Source organism: Pseudophryne corroboree, chromosome 9 (assembly GCF_028390025.1).
Source record: "Pseudophryne corroboree isolate aPseCor3 chromosome 9, aPseCor3.hap2, whole genome shotgun sequence".
NCBI lineage: Eukaryota > Metazoa > Chordata > Amphibia > Anura > Myobatrachidae > Pseudophryne > Pseudophryne corroboree.
Genome location: NC_086452.1, coordinates 39,315,575 through 39,330,145, shown reverse-complemented (window position 1 = coordinate 39,330,145; position 14,571 = coordinate 39,315,575). Strand labels below are relative to the sequence as shown.

General features: G+C 47.5%; 1 protein-coding gene across 2 annotated transcripts in view; it reads left to right on the top strand.

The window, feature by feature from the left end:
• ATG4C (autophagy related 4C cysteine peptidase) overlaps positions 1 to 14,571 on the top strand; it is an 85,843-nt gene that overhangs the window by 24,340 nt on the left and 46,932 nt on the right. For both annotated transcript variants that reach the window (XM_063939200.1, XM_063939199.1), the window contains exons 2-5: positions 4,911 to 5,040; positions 12,829 to 12,912; positions 13,453 to 13,689; positions 13,771 to 14,089. In XM_063939200.1, coding sequence (XP_063795270.1) covers positions 4,965 to 5,040; positions 12,829 to 12,912; positions 13,453 to 13,689; positions 13,771 to 14,089 — 716 coding nt within the window. In that variant the 5' untranslated portion in view covers positions 4,911 to 4,964. The remainder of the gene's footprint in view (positions 1 to 4,910; positions 5,041 to 12,828; positions 12,913 to 13,452; positions 13,690 to 13,770; positions 14,090 to 14,571) is intronic.

Genomic DNA, 14,571 nt, shown 5'->3' with positions numbered 1-14,571 from the left:
TGGGAAATCGACTTTTTTGCCACAGGCTACCCCACAACAAAAGAAAGCACCGTATCATCAAGTACAGTCCTTTCGGCCCCAGAAAAGCAAGAGGGCTAGAGGCTCATCCTTTCTGCCGAGAGGCAAAGGTAGAGGAAAAAGCTGCAGCACACAGCTAGTTCCCAAGAGCAGAAGTCCTCCCTGCGTCCGGTAAGTCCACAGCATGACGCTGGGGCTGCTCAGGCGGACCCGGGTACGGTGGGGGCCCGTCTCAGAAATTTCAGCGCCCAGTGTGCTCTCTCACATGGATCCCTGGGTCCTTCAAGTAGTATCTCAGGGGTACAGGCTGGAGTTCGAGACGTTCTTCCCCCCCGCCGTTTCCTAAAATCTGCCTTACCGGCACCTCCCTCTGCCAGGGAGGCGGTGTTGGTGGCTATTCAACACTATAATCACAACAAGTGATTGTCAAGGTGCCCCTCCTTCAGCAAGGAAGGGGTTACTATTCCACAATGGTTGTGGTACCGAAACAGAACGGTTCGGTGAGACCCATCTTAAAATTAAAATACTTGAACTTTTATATCAGAAGATTCAAGTTCAAGATGGAATCGCTCAGGGCGGTTATTACGAGCCTGGACAAGGGGGATTACAGGGTCTCCCTTGACATCAAGGATGCGTACCTGCATGTCCCCATTTACCCTCCTCACCAGGAGTACCTCAGATGTGTGGTACAGGACTGTCACTATCAGTTCCAGACGCTGCCGTTGGAGTTGTCCACGGCACCGAAGGTCTTTACCAAGGTAATGGCCGAAATAATGATACTCCTTCGCAAGAAGGAAGTTTTTATTATCCCGTACTTGGACGATCTCCTGATAAAGGCGAGGTCCAAAGAACAGTTGGTAGTGGGGGTAGCACTCTCTCGGGAAGTGCTACAACAGCACGACTGGATTCTCAATATTCCAAAGTCACAGCTGGTCCCGACGACACGTCTTCTGTTCCTGGGAATGATTCTGGACACAGACCAGAAAAGAGTGTTTCTTCCAGTGGAAGCACACGAGTCCTGGAAAAAATGGTAGCTTCGTACGAAGCATAATTCCATTCGGAAGGTTCCACGTAAGGACGTTTCCAGTGGGACCTGTGGGACAAATGGTCCGGGTCCCATCTACAGATACAACAGCGGATAACCCTGTCGGCAAGAAACAGGTTGTCGCTGCTATGGTGGCTGCAGAGGGCTCATCTACTAGAGGGCCGCAGATTCGGAATACAGGACTGGGTCCTGGTGACCACGGAGGCCAGCCTTCGGGGCTGGGGTGCAGTCACACAGGGAAGAAATTTCCAAGGAGATTTCGCTTCACATAAATATTCTGGAGCTAAGGGCCATTTACAATGCCCTATGCCAAGCAAGGCCCCTGCTTCAGAACCAGCCGGTACTGATCCAATCAGACAATATCACGGCGGTCGCCCATGTAAACAGACAGGGCGGCACAAGAAGCAGGATGGCGATGGCAGAAGCCACAAGGATTCTCCGATGGGCGACCTACACCCGGGAGAATGGGGACTTCTTCCAGAAGTTTTCCAAATGCGGGTAAACCGTTGGGAATGACCACGGGTGGACATGATGGCGTCCCGCCTCAACAAAAAGTTGAAAAGATATTGCGCCAGGTCAAGGGACCCTCAGGCGATCGCTGTGGACGCTCTAGTGACACCGTGGGTGTACCAGTCGGTTTATGTGTTTCCTCCTCTACCTCTCATACCCAAGGTACTGAGAATAATAAGAATGCGAGGAGTGAAAACCATACTCGTGGTTCCGGATTGGCCTAGAAGAGCTTGGTACCCGGAACTTCAAGAGATGCTGGCAGAGGACCCTTGGCCTCTGCCGCTCAGACAAGACCTGCTGCAGCAGGGACCCTGTCTGTTCCAAGACTTACCGCGGCTGCGTTTGACGGCATGGCGGTTGAACACCGGATCCTAAAGGAAAAGGGTATTCCGGAGGAAGTCATCCCTACCCTGATCAAAGCCAGGAAGGATGTCACCGCAAGACATTATTACCGCATTTGGCGGAAATATGTTGCTTGGTGTGAGGCCATGAAGGCCCCGAAGGAGGAATTTCAACTGGGTCGATTCCTACACTTCCTGCAAGCAGGGGTGACGTTGGGCCTCAAATTGGGGTCCATCAAGGTCCAGATTTCGGCTCTGTCGATTTTCTTCCAGAAAGAACTGGCTTCACTGCCTGAAGTTCAGACTTTTGTCAAAGGAGTTCTGCATATTCAGCCTCCTTTTGTGCCCCCAGTGGCACCTTGGGATCTCAATGTGGTTTTGGCATTCCTGAAATCACATTGGTTCGAACCACTTAAGACTGTGGAATTAAAATATCTCACGTGGAAAGTGGTCGTACTGTTGGCCTTGGCTTCGGCCAGGCGGGTTTCAGAATTGGCGGCTTTGTCTTGAAAAAGCCCTTATCTGATTTTCCAGATGGATAGGGCAGAATTGAGGACTCGTCCTCAGTTTCTCCCGAAGGTGGTCTCAGCTTTTCACTTGAACCAACCTATTGTGGTGCCTGCGGCTACTAGGGACTTGGAGGATTCCAAGTTGCTGGACGTAGTCAGGGCCCTGAAAATTTATGTTTCCAGGACGGCTGGAGTCAGAAAAACTGACTCGCTGTTTATCCTGTATGCACCTAACAAGCTGGGTGCTCCTGCTTCTAAGCAGTCTATTGCGCGCTGGATTTGTAGCACTATTCAGCTGGCGCATTCTGCGGTAGGATTTCCGCAGCCTAAATCAATAAAAGCCCATTCCACAAGGAAGGTGGGCTCATCTTGGGCGGCTGCCCGAGGGGTCTCGGCTTTACAACTTTGCCGAGCAGCTACTTGGTCAGGGGCAAACACGTTTGCTAAATTCTACAAATTTGATTCCCTGGCTGAGGAGGACCTGGAGTTCTCTCATTCGGTGCTGCAGAGTCACCCGCACTCTCCCACCCGTTTGGGAGCTTTGGTATAATCCCCATGGTCCTTACGGAGTCCCCAGCATCCACTAGGACGTCAGAGAAAATAAGATTTTACTCACCGGTAAATCTATTTCTCGTAGTCCGTAGTGGATGCTGGGCGCCCATCCCAAGTGCGGATTGTCTGCAATACTTGTACATAGTTATTGTTACAAAAATCGGGTTTTGTTGTGAGCCATCTCTTCAGAGGCTCCAATTGTTATCATACTGTTAACCGGGGTTCCTATCACGTGTTATATGGTGTGATTGGTGTGGCTGGTATGAGTCTTACCCGGGATTCAAAAATCCTTCCTTATTGTGTCAGCTCTTCCGGGCACAGTTCCTAACTGAGGCTTGGAGGAGGGTCATAGGGGGAGGAGCCAGTGCACACCAGATAGTCCTAAATCTTTCTTTAGAGTGCCCAGTCTCCTGCGGAACCCGTCTATTCCCCATGGTCCTTACGGAGTCCCCAGCATCCACTACGGACTACGAGAAATAGATTTACCGGTGAGTAAAATCTTATTTTTTTTATTTTATTCATTTTATATACTGTGAGTGGGACTAATACCCTAAATATAATCTGAGATACATCATTATACTGTGGAGCGTTGGTTTCTGGGAATGAAAATTGAACACCCCAAACATATGTGCTTCTATCATTGGACTCCATAAAACTTGTTTATTTCCGTAACCCATTGGTTGATCTTTTTTTTCTTAAACATAGATTTTTCACTATTAGTAACTATTAGAGCTCAACTATTGGTGGAATTCAATTAGCGCTAATTGAACCCGGGGGGGTGGGGGGGGATGGAGTAATTCAATCGGTGTGGATAGCCGTCAATATCTGGGATTTTGTTTCGCCTGTCTGGAGGCAGAAAAACAAAATCTGTGTTAAGTGCCGTTTTCACGGCTGCGATCATAAAAACACAGCCATCTGGGATATGATCCCGGATCCCTGTGTTTGTGCACGAAAACAGGTACATTTTATACCACCAAAAATGAGTATTAATTAAATTGCCCGAAAAAAACCATTGGACGAAAAAGTAGTTTTTATTTTTGCGGTAATTGATTAATTCTCTCCCTATATAGGATTAATTCTCCCCCTATATTGATTGAATTCTCCCCCTATATAAAATCAATCATTTTGATCGCCTGCTTGGGGGCCACCCATCATGTTACCTGGCACCTCCCCCCTGCGACCACGCTGAAATTGCGGTCGCACCGCAATTTCACCATGATCGCAGAATTTGTGGATGCCTCCTGCTGGCGCAGCCTGGCTGTGACTGCAGGAGGCCCTCTGCCATCTTTGTGATCGCAACGGCTGCATGTGACTTCACGCAGCTACCACACCCCCATTCGTCTGCCACCGCCTCCTTTTCCCAGACTGCCGCCCCCGGCAACACTCCGTCTCCACCTAGGAAACGGAGCGTTGCCGCCACCACTCCTCCTGCGGGCCCTGCGCATGCGCCCGCATCGTTTTTGTAATTTTTGCGTTGGGTCACATTTTACAATCAAACCTGAATGAGGGCCATTGTTCGTCAAACTATTTGTAAAGAAGATACAGCTATGTCCTCATACACCTTTTGCAGCAGTCGCGCCAAACAGCCCCTCTTGACACATCATATTGCGTGAGAATCTTCGTGTTGGGCGTCTTTTTTTTTTTTTTTTTTTTTTTTTTTTTTCTGCATATTTTTTTCTGAAAACGCATCTTAGTCGCAACGCAATGTGACTAGGACGCACGAGGAGACTGATGATTGATTTTATATATGACACTTGTATATCTGTGTGCGACTGAGTCTCTGAGTCTGTATACGCAGTGCTACAATGTAGCAGCCGCAGCTTTTTTCCAATACAAGTTCTGTTCTGCTCCGTATACAGACTCGGTCACACACAGACCTGTTTAGGTTAAAGTAGTTAATGTCACCCAGTGCTAATTTGTGATTGTTCTTTCTAGGTATTTGCCTAGTCCGGGCACAGTGAGGCATGGGTTTATTTTCCAGCGGCGAATATGGAAAGCAGCGGCACAGATGACGTGGAAAAACTGAAATCTAGGTTTTTATCTGCATGGCATAATATGAAATATAGTAAGCGGGTTTCATCTCGTACAACCTGATCCGTGTTCCGTTTCATGTTCCATGCATGTCGTATATGAAGGTGCTAACACGCCATAGTGGTAGACTTTGCTCTCGATAGATAGAGTTCTACAGCATGTTCATTACTCTCTGAGGTCATAAGCTAATATCGGTCCAGCGAGCTATAGATATTTCACAATGAGCTATATATGAAGCTTCCCAGTGTGTGTCTACAATCCTCTGATTTACGATGGTTGAAAGACTTTGCGGGTTATGTACTATAGCTTGGAAAGAGATAAAGGCGGTATTTCAGACCTGATCGTAGCAGCAAATTTGTAAGCAGTTGGGCAAAACCATGTGCACTGCAGGTGGGGTAGATGTAACATGTGCAGAGAGAGTTAGATTTGGGTGGGTTATAGTGTTTCTGTGCTGGGTAAATACTGGCTGCTTTATTTTTACACTGCAATTTAGATTTCCGTTTGAACACACCGCACCCAAATCTAACTCTCTCTGCACATGTTATATCTGCCCCACCTGCAGTGCACATGGTTTTGCCCAATTGCTAACAAATTTGCTGCTACGCTCAGGTCTGAATTACCCCCAGAGTACTAACCAATCAGCTCCTGACTGTCATTTTTCAAACAGCCTGTAACGTGGCAGTTAGACACTGATTGGTTTCTCTCTCCAATCTTTAGTACATGTCCCCCTTTTATACTCTGAGCCCAGTCACTAATGCTTTATTCCTCATGGCTGTTAACGGTTTGAACTTCTGGATAATAGAAGTCTCCACTGTTTGCTTATTAATGTCCGTAAATACAGGGCGTATTTATTGACCGTTTTTATTAAACACCTGTACTTTAGCGCAAACCCTCGTGTAATTTTCATTTGATATACTTGTGTAGTTTAAAGGGTTTTACACATTGAAAAGAAAACAAGTGAACAAAAATAAAACCGTATTTGTTTTAATAAGTCCGCCTCTTCCGTATAACGCCTCCCGGACTGTCACGACTTGTGGGGACTGTCCTACAGACTATGGGGGAGGTGTTTTTTATTTTTATTTATTTATTTTTTAAACTTAGAGAGCGATAAAGTGGAGAAGTTGCTCATAGCAACCAATCAACGTGCAACGGTCATGTATCTAGCTCTGGTGTGGATTATTAAGTCGACAGTGAAAAGGTCGATATGGAAATGGTCGACACAGAAAAAAGGTCAACATGAGGGTTTTATTGGGTCGCATGACTGCATGACCAACTACAGACCGGTATCAAACCTTCCTTTCCTAGGAAAGGTTATTGAGAAAGTGGTGGCAAATCAACTGGAAACCCGCCTGACAACCCATGATATTTATGATCCATTTCAATCAGGATTCAGGAGAAGACATAGCACTGAAACAGCCCTGGTGTGTGTGTTAAATGATCTTCTGATGGCAAAAGACAGAGGTGACTGTTCAATATTAATCCTTCTGGATCTCTCGGCAGCATTTGATACCGTGGACCATGGGCTTCTGATTGAGCGACTGATACATTTCTGTGGTTTGGATGGCACAGTCCTAAGCTGGTTCAAATCATTTCTCACAGGCAGGTCACAGAGAGTATCATCTGGATTATACTCATCACCACCAGTGCCATTGCCATGTGGTGTCCCACAAGGTTCTATACTATCCCCCATGCTTTTTGCAGTATACATGCTCCCATTGGGCGAAATAATAAGGCGCCATGGCCTGGTCTACCACTGCTATGCAGATGATACACAACTGTACTTGTCCTTTGCTCCGGGCACTGATAACCCAATAGCAACCCTAAATGGCTGTCTAGCTGAGCTACAGGAGTGGATGAGTGCCAGTTGGCTGTGACTGAACCCGGATAAAACAGAGGTCCTTATGATACGACCACAACATCAAAGGACAAGACTGCAGCATAGCCAACCAACTGGACTTACACTCGGGGATTCAGAATTACAGACCAGTGATCGTGTGCGGAATCTTGGTGTTGTCCTGGATGGTGGCTTGACACTTAAACATCAGATATCAGCCACAATCAAATCCTCATTCTTTCACCTGAAGAACATAGCCAGAATCAAGCACTTAATTCCCTCAGATGATATGCCAAAAGTCATACATGCATTTGTATCATCTCGTTTAGACTACTGTAATGCCCTCTACCTTGGTCTACCAGCAAAAGAATTGCAGCGCTTACAGCTGGTACAAAACACAGCTGCCAGGCTATTAACCAACCAGCCCCGTTCTAGCCACATAACACCCATCCTCTACTCCCTTCACTGGCTGCCTGTACGATGGCGAATCATCTTCAAGATTGGCTGACTGAGTTTCAAAGCATTACATGACCAAGGCCCAAGGTACCTGAAGCAGCTTCTGACCCCATACTGCCCCACTCGATTACTGCGATCTGTAGATGAAGGACTTTTAGCAGTACCTAGAATCTCCCGTAATTCATCTGGGGGTCGAGCTTTTAGTCATGCGGCTCCGACTCTATGGAACTTACTTCCCCGCACAGTGCGAGAGGCCCCAACTATAGAATCCTTCAAAAGTAGACTCAAGACTTTCCTGTTTACTCAGCATTACCATAATGTCCCTTTTAGTATCTTCGTGCTTCTGTATTTTATGAAAATGTACTTCATTATTTTATGTATTATATCATGCTATATATCTGTTAAGCGCCTTGAGTCCTATTGGAGAAAGAGCGCTATATAAATAAAATTATTATTATTATTATTATTATTACTCCGTCCAACCACCGGGAACCCCAGTTAGTGTGCCCCGTCCTCTCACATGGGTCGCTTTGCTCGCCATGTTTCAGGCAGGTTACCGTTCCCAGTTGTAGTCCACGAGGATGGTAAAGCATGGAAAAGTTGTAAAAATGAAAAATAAAATAAAATTCATGTCGGCCATATGCTGTGTCGACCTTTTGACCAAGTCGACCTAATGCATGTTGACCATTAGTGCTTGACCTATTGACTGTCGATCTAAAGACCAGATACCATCTGGCACAGCCTGTAAAATGACACTTGGGAACTGGTTGGTTGCTATGGGCAACTTCTCCACTTTATCTCCAAGATTTGATTAAGCTTCCCCAGGACTGGCGTGGTGCGGCATAAGAGGAGGAGCAGGGGGCGTGGATGCATGTTCACGTATTTATGGCCACACCCCCTTTTATGCAATGCAGAGATTACCAACCTGTTACAGTGGGAGGTGTGGCTACAATGACATCACGTTATCGCGCGAAAGCACCTCATCTGCTCGCCGCACCACCCACTTCCATTTGTAAATGGGTGGTTGGGGTTAGGTACCGGCCGGCTGGGGGAAATTTGCCCACTCTTCCGGGTATCCATGAGCGCCACGTGATTTTGGGTAGCCTCCAGACTGTTCCGGGAGGGTAGGCATGTATGTGACGGAGCCCAGCACAGAGCTGCACAGCCGCTAAAGAGTGTATTCAGGGCCTAATTCAGACCTGATCGCAGCAGCAAACTTTTTCTCTAATGGGCAAAACCATGTGCACTGCAGGTGGGGCAGATGTAACATGTGCAGAGAGAGTTACAGTAGATTTGGGTGGTGTGTGTTCAAACTGAAATCTAAATTGCAGTGTAAAAATAAAGCAGCCAGTATTTACCCTGCACAGAAACAATATAACCCACCCAACTCTAACTCTCTCTGCACATGTTACATCTACCCCACCTGCACTGCACACGGTTTTGCCCATTAGAGAAAGTTTTTGCTGTTGCGGTAAGGTCTGAATTAGGCCCTAAATACATCTAATAGTGACAGCCACTGGGATCACTGCTAGCAAGTACTATTTATGTTTCTGGATTTACAAAAAAAACTTAGGGGGTGATGTACTAAAGCCTTGGAGAGAACTAAAGTACAAATCAGCTACTAACTGCCATGCCATGGGCTGTGTTTAAAATAATGACAGTAACTGGTTAGTACTTTATCTCTCACCACTTTATCCTTCTCCAAAACTTAGTACATCTGCCCCTTAGTTTGAATGTAGAAAATCCTTTAATGCATAAACTTATATTTAAATGTAGTAAAGCAAGTCTATGCCTTTTAGATTTATTACTGTGACCTTTACAGGAGGTTCTGTGAGTCCCAGATGCAGTTGTCTGGTTAAGGATCTCTTTAAAATAGCTCTGTTGGGGGAAGTGCAGTGACTGTGGCAGTAAGCTGCAATGCAATTGGTCTATTGCAAGCATGCAGCACTGACCACTAGCACTATATCCTGTGCGGTTTATCAGACCTCCTAAGGAGGAAAAATTCTGGTGCAACCAATCCGATTCCGGGAATAATTTTACAGAATGTATTTGTTAAACAGTTGCTTGAATCTGATTGGTTGCTAAGGGCAACGACTCCACTCTTTCCATAATCACCATCTGCAACATATGTTTAAATCCTGAGCAAACACCTGCAGAGAAGGTAACGCAACATGGACATTGAAGCGACAGAGGGCGGCCCAGCTCTTCCCGAGTCTGTTTAGTAATGTCCGTTGCCCACATCAACCAAACTAAACTGTATTACTGCGTGGGTGGGTGCCGGGCCATGTAAATAGAAGCTCCCAAGTGCCACATATCAACAAATTGGGCTTTGTATTTACTAGGGCAGTATGCTTTTCCTTTAAATCTCACTCTGTTGCTTGACCTCCCCGAACAGCCTTCTTGCAATGAGCAAACCCAGCCAATGGGCCCGATTCTGAGATGTTTGCTAATGCATTTGCAGCTGCAAATATGTATGCAGCTATTGTGCGAAAATAAGCGAATGCTGCCGCCACCTGGAAATGTATTGAGATGCACACCGTCTGCCTCGCAAATCTCTCTCTGTACGTACAGAGACAGCATCCGCTGCAGATTCGGAGGAAACCTATGGCCACGCAGCAATGGGAGGTGGTGGTCATTCCGAGTTAATCGCTTGCTATCTAGTTTTAGCAGCCGTGCAAACGCTATGCCGCCGCCCACTGGGAGTGTATTTTAGCTTAGCAGAAGTGCGAACGCCTGTGCAGCCGAGCTCTGCAAAAACAGTTTGTGCAGTTTCAGAGTAGCTCTGAACCTACTCAGCGCTTGCGATCACTTCAGCCTATTCGTGTCCGGATTTGCCATCATACACCCGCCCAGCCACGCCTGCCTCTTCCTGTCAATCTTCTTGCTGCCGTCAGTGCGAAGAAAAACTTCGCTACAACCTGAGCACAACCACAAAGGGCTTTGTACCCGTACGTCGCGCAAGCGCATTGCGGGGCATATGCATGCGCATAAATGGCGTTTTTTCACCTGATCGCTGCACTGCAAAAATCGGCAGTGAGCGATCAACTCGGAATGACCCCCAATGTTTGTTTTTTAAATGGTGATGGTTCCATCTCCTATATAATAGCCCTGTGATTCTGTGCCTGGGTCTCTAACGATGGGCGTGGCTAGGAGCTCTCATTGGGTTAGCAGCAGGTCTATCACACCCAGTCCACAGCTGATTGGGCGAGAAACGCCCTCCCACACAGGTTACATCCAATGGGAGGCTCTGCCCTTTGCCTGCTGTGTGTTCACAGAGCAGGATTAGCAATGGGACTGATGGAGCTGCAGCTCCAGGCCCACACCCCAATATAGGCCCCCTGCATCTGCAGCAACATACCCTCCAACACTTTACACATAAACATTGATACACATTCGAAAAGGGGGCGTGGCCACGGGCACAGTGGCGTGACCAAGCCCCTTTTCCTATACTTTCAATGGAAGCTTGGACAGACAGAAATCGGTACAGACCATAAAAAAAAAAGGGACTGTACCTGCCAAAAAGGTGCAGCTGGAGGGTATGCCACTGTATCTGCAGCAAGTCTCTGTGCTGTAGATAGGGGAAAAAATATCCTTTTACTGCAGCGTCCTATGTCCTGCTGCCAGTCCACCTGCCCCCTCCGGCATCCACAATCCCCACTCCCTAGCCGCGGCGCAGGTGGAACAAAAGCTGCTGCGGCCACCGGCATAGATGTGTATGAAAGCGGCGCAGCGGAAGGCTTTCATAGCCCTCCCTGCGCCGCATACTCTCTGAGCCCTGGAGCCTCCTCTGCGCATGATGTCACAGAAGTGCCTCCCCACCACAGCTGTGCTCAGATCCCCAGAGGCCCTGACTCCGTAACACAGCACCTGGGCTGCCAGCCTGGAAGCCAAGAGATGGCTAATGTAACGGATAGAGGGGGTGATATCGCCGAGGGTAATGTATGGACGCTGAATCAATGTAAAAGGTGACAGTGCTGTGCAGTGGGTGTGCAGTCAGGCCCGGTGCTAGAGTGTTCAGCGCCCCCCTGCAAACTATAAATTTGCACCCTCGCATACTTTACAAACGAACAGCGCACATAATACCCCATGTAGTAGAGACACTTACACATGTAATGCCCCCTGTACCAGTGACGCTTAGACACGTAACGCCTCCTGTACCGGTGACGCTTACACATGTAACGCTCCCTGTACCGGTGCCGCTTACACACGTAACACCCCCTGTACCAGTGCCGCTTACACACGTAACACCCCCTGTACCAGTGCCGCTTACACACGTAACACCCCCTGTACCAGTGCCGCTTACACACGTAACACCCCCTGTACCAGTGCCGCTTACACACGTAACACCCCCCTGTACCAGTGCCGCTTACACAGGTAACACCCCCCTGTAGCAGTGCCGCTTACACAGGTAACGCCCCCTGTAGCAGTGCCGCTTACACAGGTAACGCCCCCTGTAGCAGTGCCGCTTACACAGGTAACGCCCCCTGTAGCAGTGCCGCTTACACAGGTAACGCCCCCTGTAGCAGTGCCGCTTACACAGGTAACGCCCCCTGTAGCAGTGCCGCTTACACACATTATGCAGCAGACACACACACACACCAGACAGATATATTATATACACACATGCATACATACTCTACATACATTACACACATACACAGTCACACATATATACAGTATACACAGGCACTGTATACACACACACACACACACACACACACTCACTCACTCACTCACTCACTCTCTTTCCAGACACTTATCTAATGAAGTCTGGCTGGCCGAAGCTGTAGGAGCTCATCCTCCTGCTGCAGCATGGTCCAGTGTAGCTCCGCCCCTTATTCCCATCCAGCTCCACACCCTTTGGCTCCCGTCCGGCCACTGAATGTCACACAGGGGAGGGGAGGGGGAGAGGAGGCTTTGTGCTACCGGCGCCGAGGGGGAGAGGAGGCTTTGTGCTGCCGGTGCCGGGTGGGAGAGGAGGTTTTGTGCTTCCGGTGCCGCTGCATGTGTGACAGCAGCCGGCAGCAGCAGCAGGGATAGCAGCAGCAGCTCAGCGCAGGGATGCAGAGCAGGGAGAACGCCTCTCCTTCCTGGTGCCTCCCTGCACTGCATCCTTTTGCTGAGCGGCTAGCATCGGGCCTGTGTGCAGTGTCACTGACACTGCACAGCACTCTCACCTTTTATACTGATTCAAGGGTGTGCAAGGGTTAAGGGGGCGTAGCCCCTTACGACGGTGTGAAGAGCACCCATAGGGCGCGATGAATCAACTAGTATTCTATAATTGTCTTGTAGGTAGCCTCATATAGCTTTACTAAATACCGATATTTCCCGCTAATGTTCTGATACCCATTAAGATGACACTTGGGCTAAGTGCACCAGATTTGGGAATGTGGGCACCTTCCATAATGTCTCCCCCCCAACTTCTATACCTTCACTCTGACAGATGTTATGGTGTTGCGGTGTATGATGTTTGGTATATTTTTAGTTCACCCTATGTTATGTCTATAACTTTAGTTCTTGCTTTTTTTTTAGGTTGGGTACTCAAAACAAAAACCTATTTTAGACGAAATTCACCAGTTTTTTTGCTTGGCAAATGCTACCACTTCAAATATGAAGGTGAGTCGCAGGAGAGGGTGTTCATTTCTGCAGCCAGTTTATTACATACATCTAGTATAGAGGATTCAAGCTTTTTGTTTTTACATTCTTTAAACAACGGAAGGGTGACTATTAACTTATAAGATACCACTTTCCTTGTACCCTGGTCTCCAAAGACCATTTCATAGGGTTCTTACTTGGTGACTCCAGCCTTTGCCATGTCCTGGACCAAGCTGAGGCTGGTGCCACCAGTCAAGCCTTCCCGTTCTTGAGCAATGGACGGAAAGAAGGGCTTTTAGGTTGAGGCCATCACCGGGTTTAGGGAGGCAAGTTGGTTTTGAGTGAAACTTAGAAAGAAAATAATTTTGTCTTGGTTGTAACTTCTAGAATAGATTGAGTTGGAAAAGCCATCAGCCTCCTACTATCTGGGGAGACATAGGATTGCTTCTGGAAATAAGGAACCTAGTGTTCGAGTTACCTGTAATGATCTTATGGTGGCATGTTCTCTGTGCGGCAAAGGTTCCGGGATTACCTAATAATGTATGATTCTTTGGTTTTTAGAGTCTAGCGAGTTGTCCCCCGACAGCTCAGATTCCGGGTCGGTGACGAATGATGACGCCTTTGGATCGGTAGATGATTTCCGGAAGGACTTTATTTCCAGGATATGGCTTACATACAGGGAAGAGTTCCCCCAGTTAGAGGGTTCAACATGGACAACCGACTGTGGCTGGGGCTGCACCTTGAGGACTGGGCAAATGTTACTGGCCCAGGGGCTTCTGGTCCACTTCATAGGAAGAGGTTGGTTGAGCTGACTGCCCATTGTATGTCCAACTATAGTGTCTCCCTTCTGCTTACTTACAAGATGTGCTTAATTTACAGATTGGTTGTGGCCAAACGCCCTGGACTTCTACCAGCCAGAGGCAGATTTCTGGTTGGTAAACAGCGCCAGGAAACTTGCTCCATTTGAGGCAACGTACATTGAAGGCAATAACGATGCAACTGCATCTAGGAACGTGTTTGAAGCCGCAGACAATGCTGAGAAAAGCCAAAACGAGTTCTATCATAGGAAAATAATCAGCTGGTTCTCCGACCACCCCCAGGCTGCCCTGGGTATACATCAGCTGATCAAGCTCGGGAGAAGCTCCGGCAAAGTTGCTGGAGATTGGTATGGCCCAGCAGTGGTGTCTCACCTCTTGAGGTAGGTTTCCTGTAGACATGTTAAAACACAAGCAAACCCATAACCGGAAATGTAAACAAACAAAAACTTATTTATATATATATAAAATATAGCTGGGTCCGGCACTCCACCTGTATATCTTAGATACTTTGCCTGTGTGCCTTCTGTGAGAGGACAGCACCTCTCCGATATACGCAACAGAAGCAGCGACACTCCAGGACAGCCAATATGTTCAAAATATATATATATATATATATATATATATATATATATATATATATATATATACATACATACATACATACATACATACATACATACATACATACATACATACATACAACAGAAGCAGCGGCACTCTAGGACAGCCGATATGTTCAAAATATCTGTGGCGGTCTATTGCATATCATCTACGTTTTGGGGTGTTGCCCCCGTCTTCAGGATCCTGCAGACGGGGGTAACACCCCGAAACGTTGATGATGTGCAACAAACCGCCACAGATA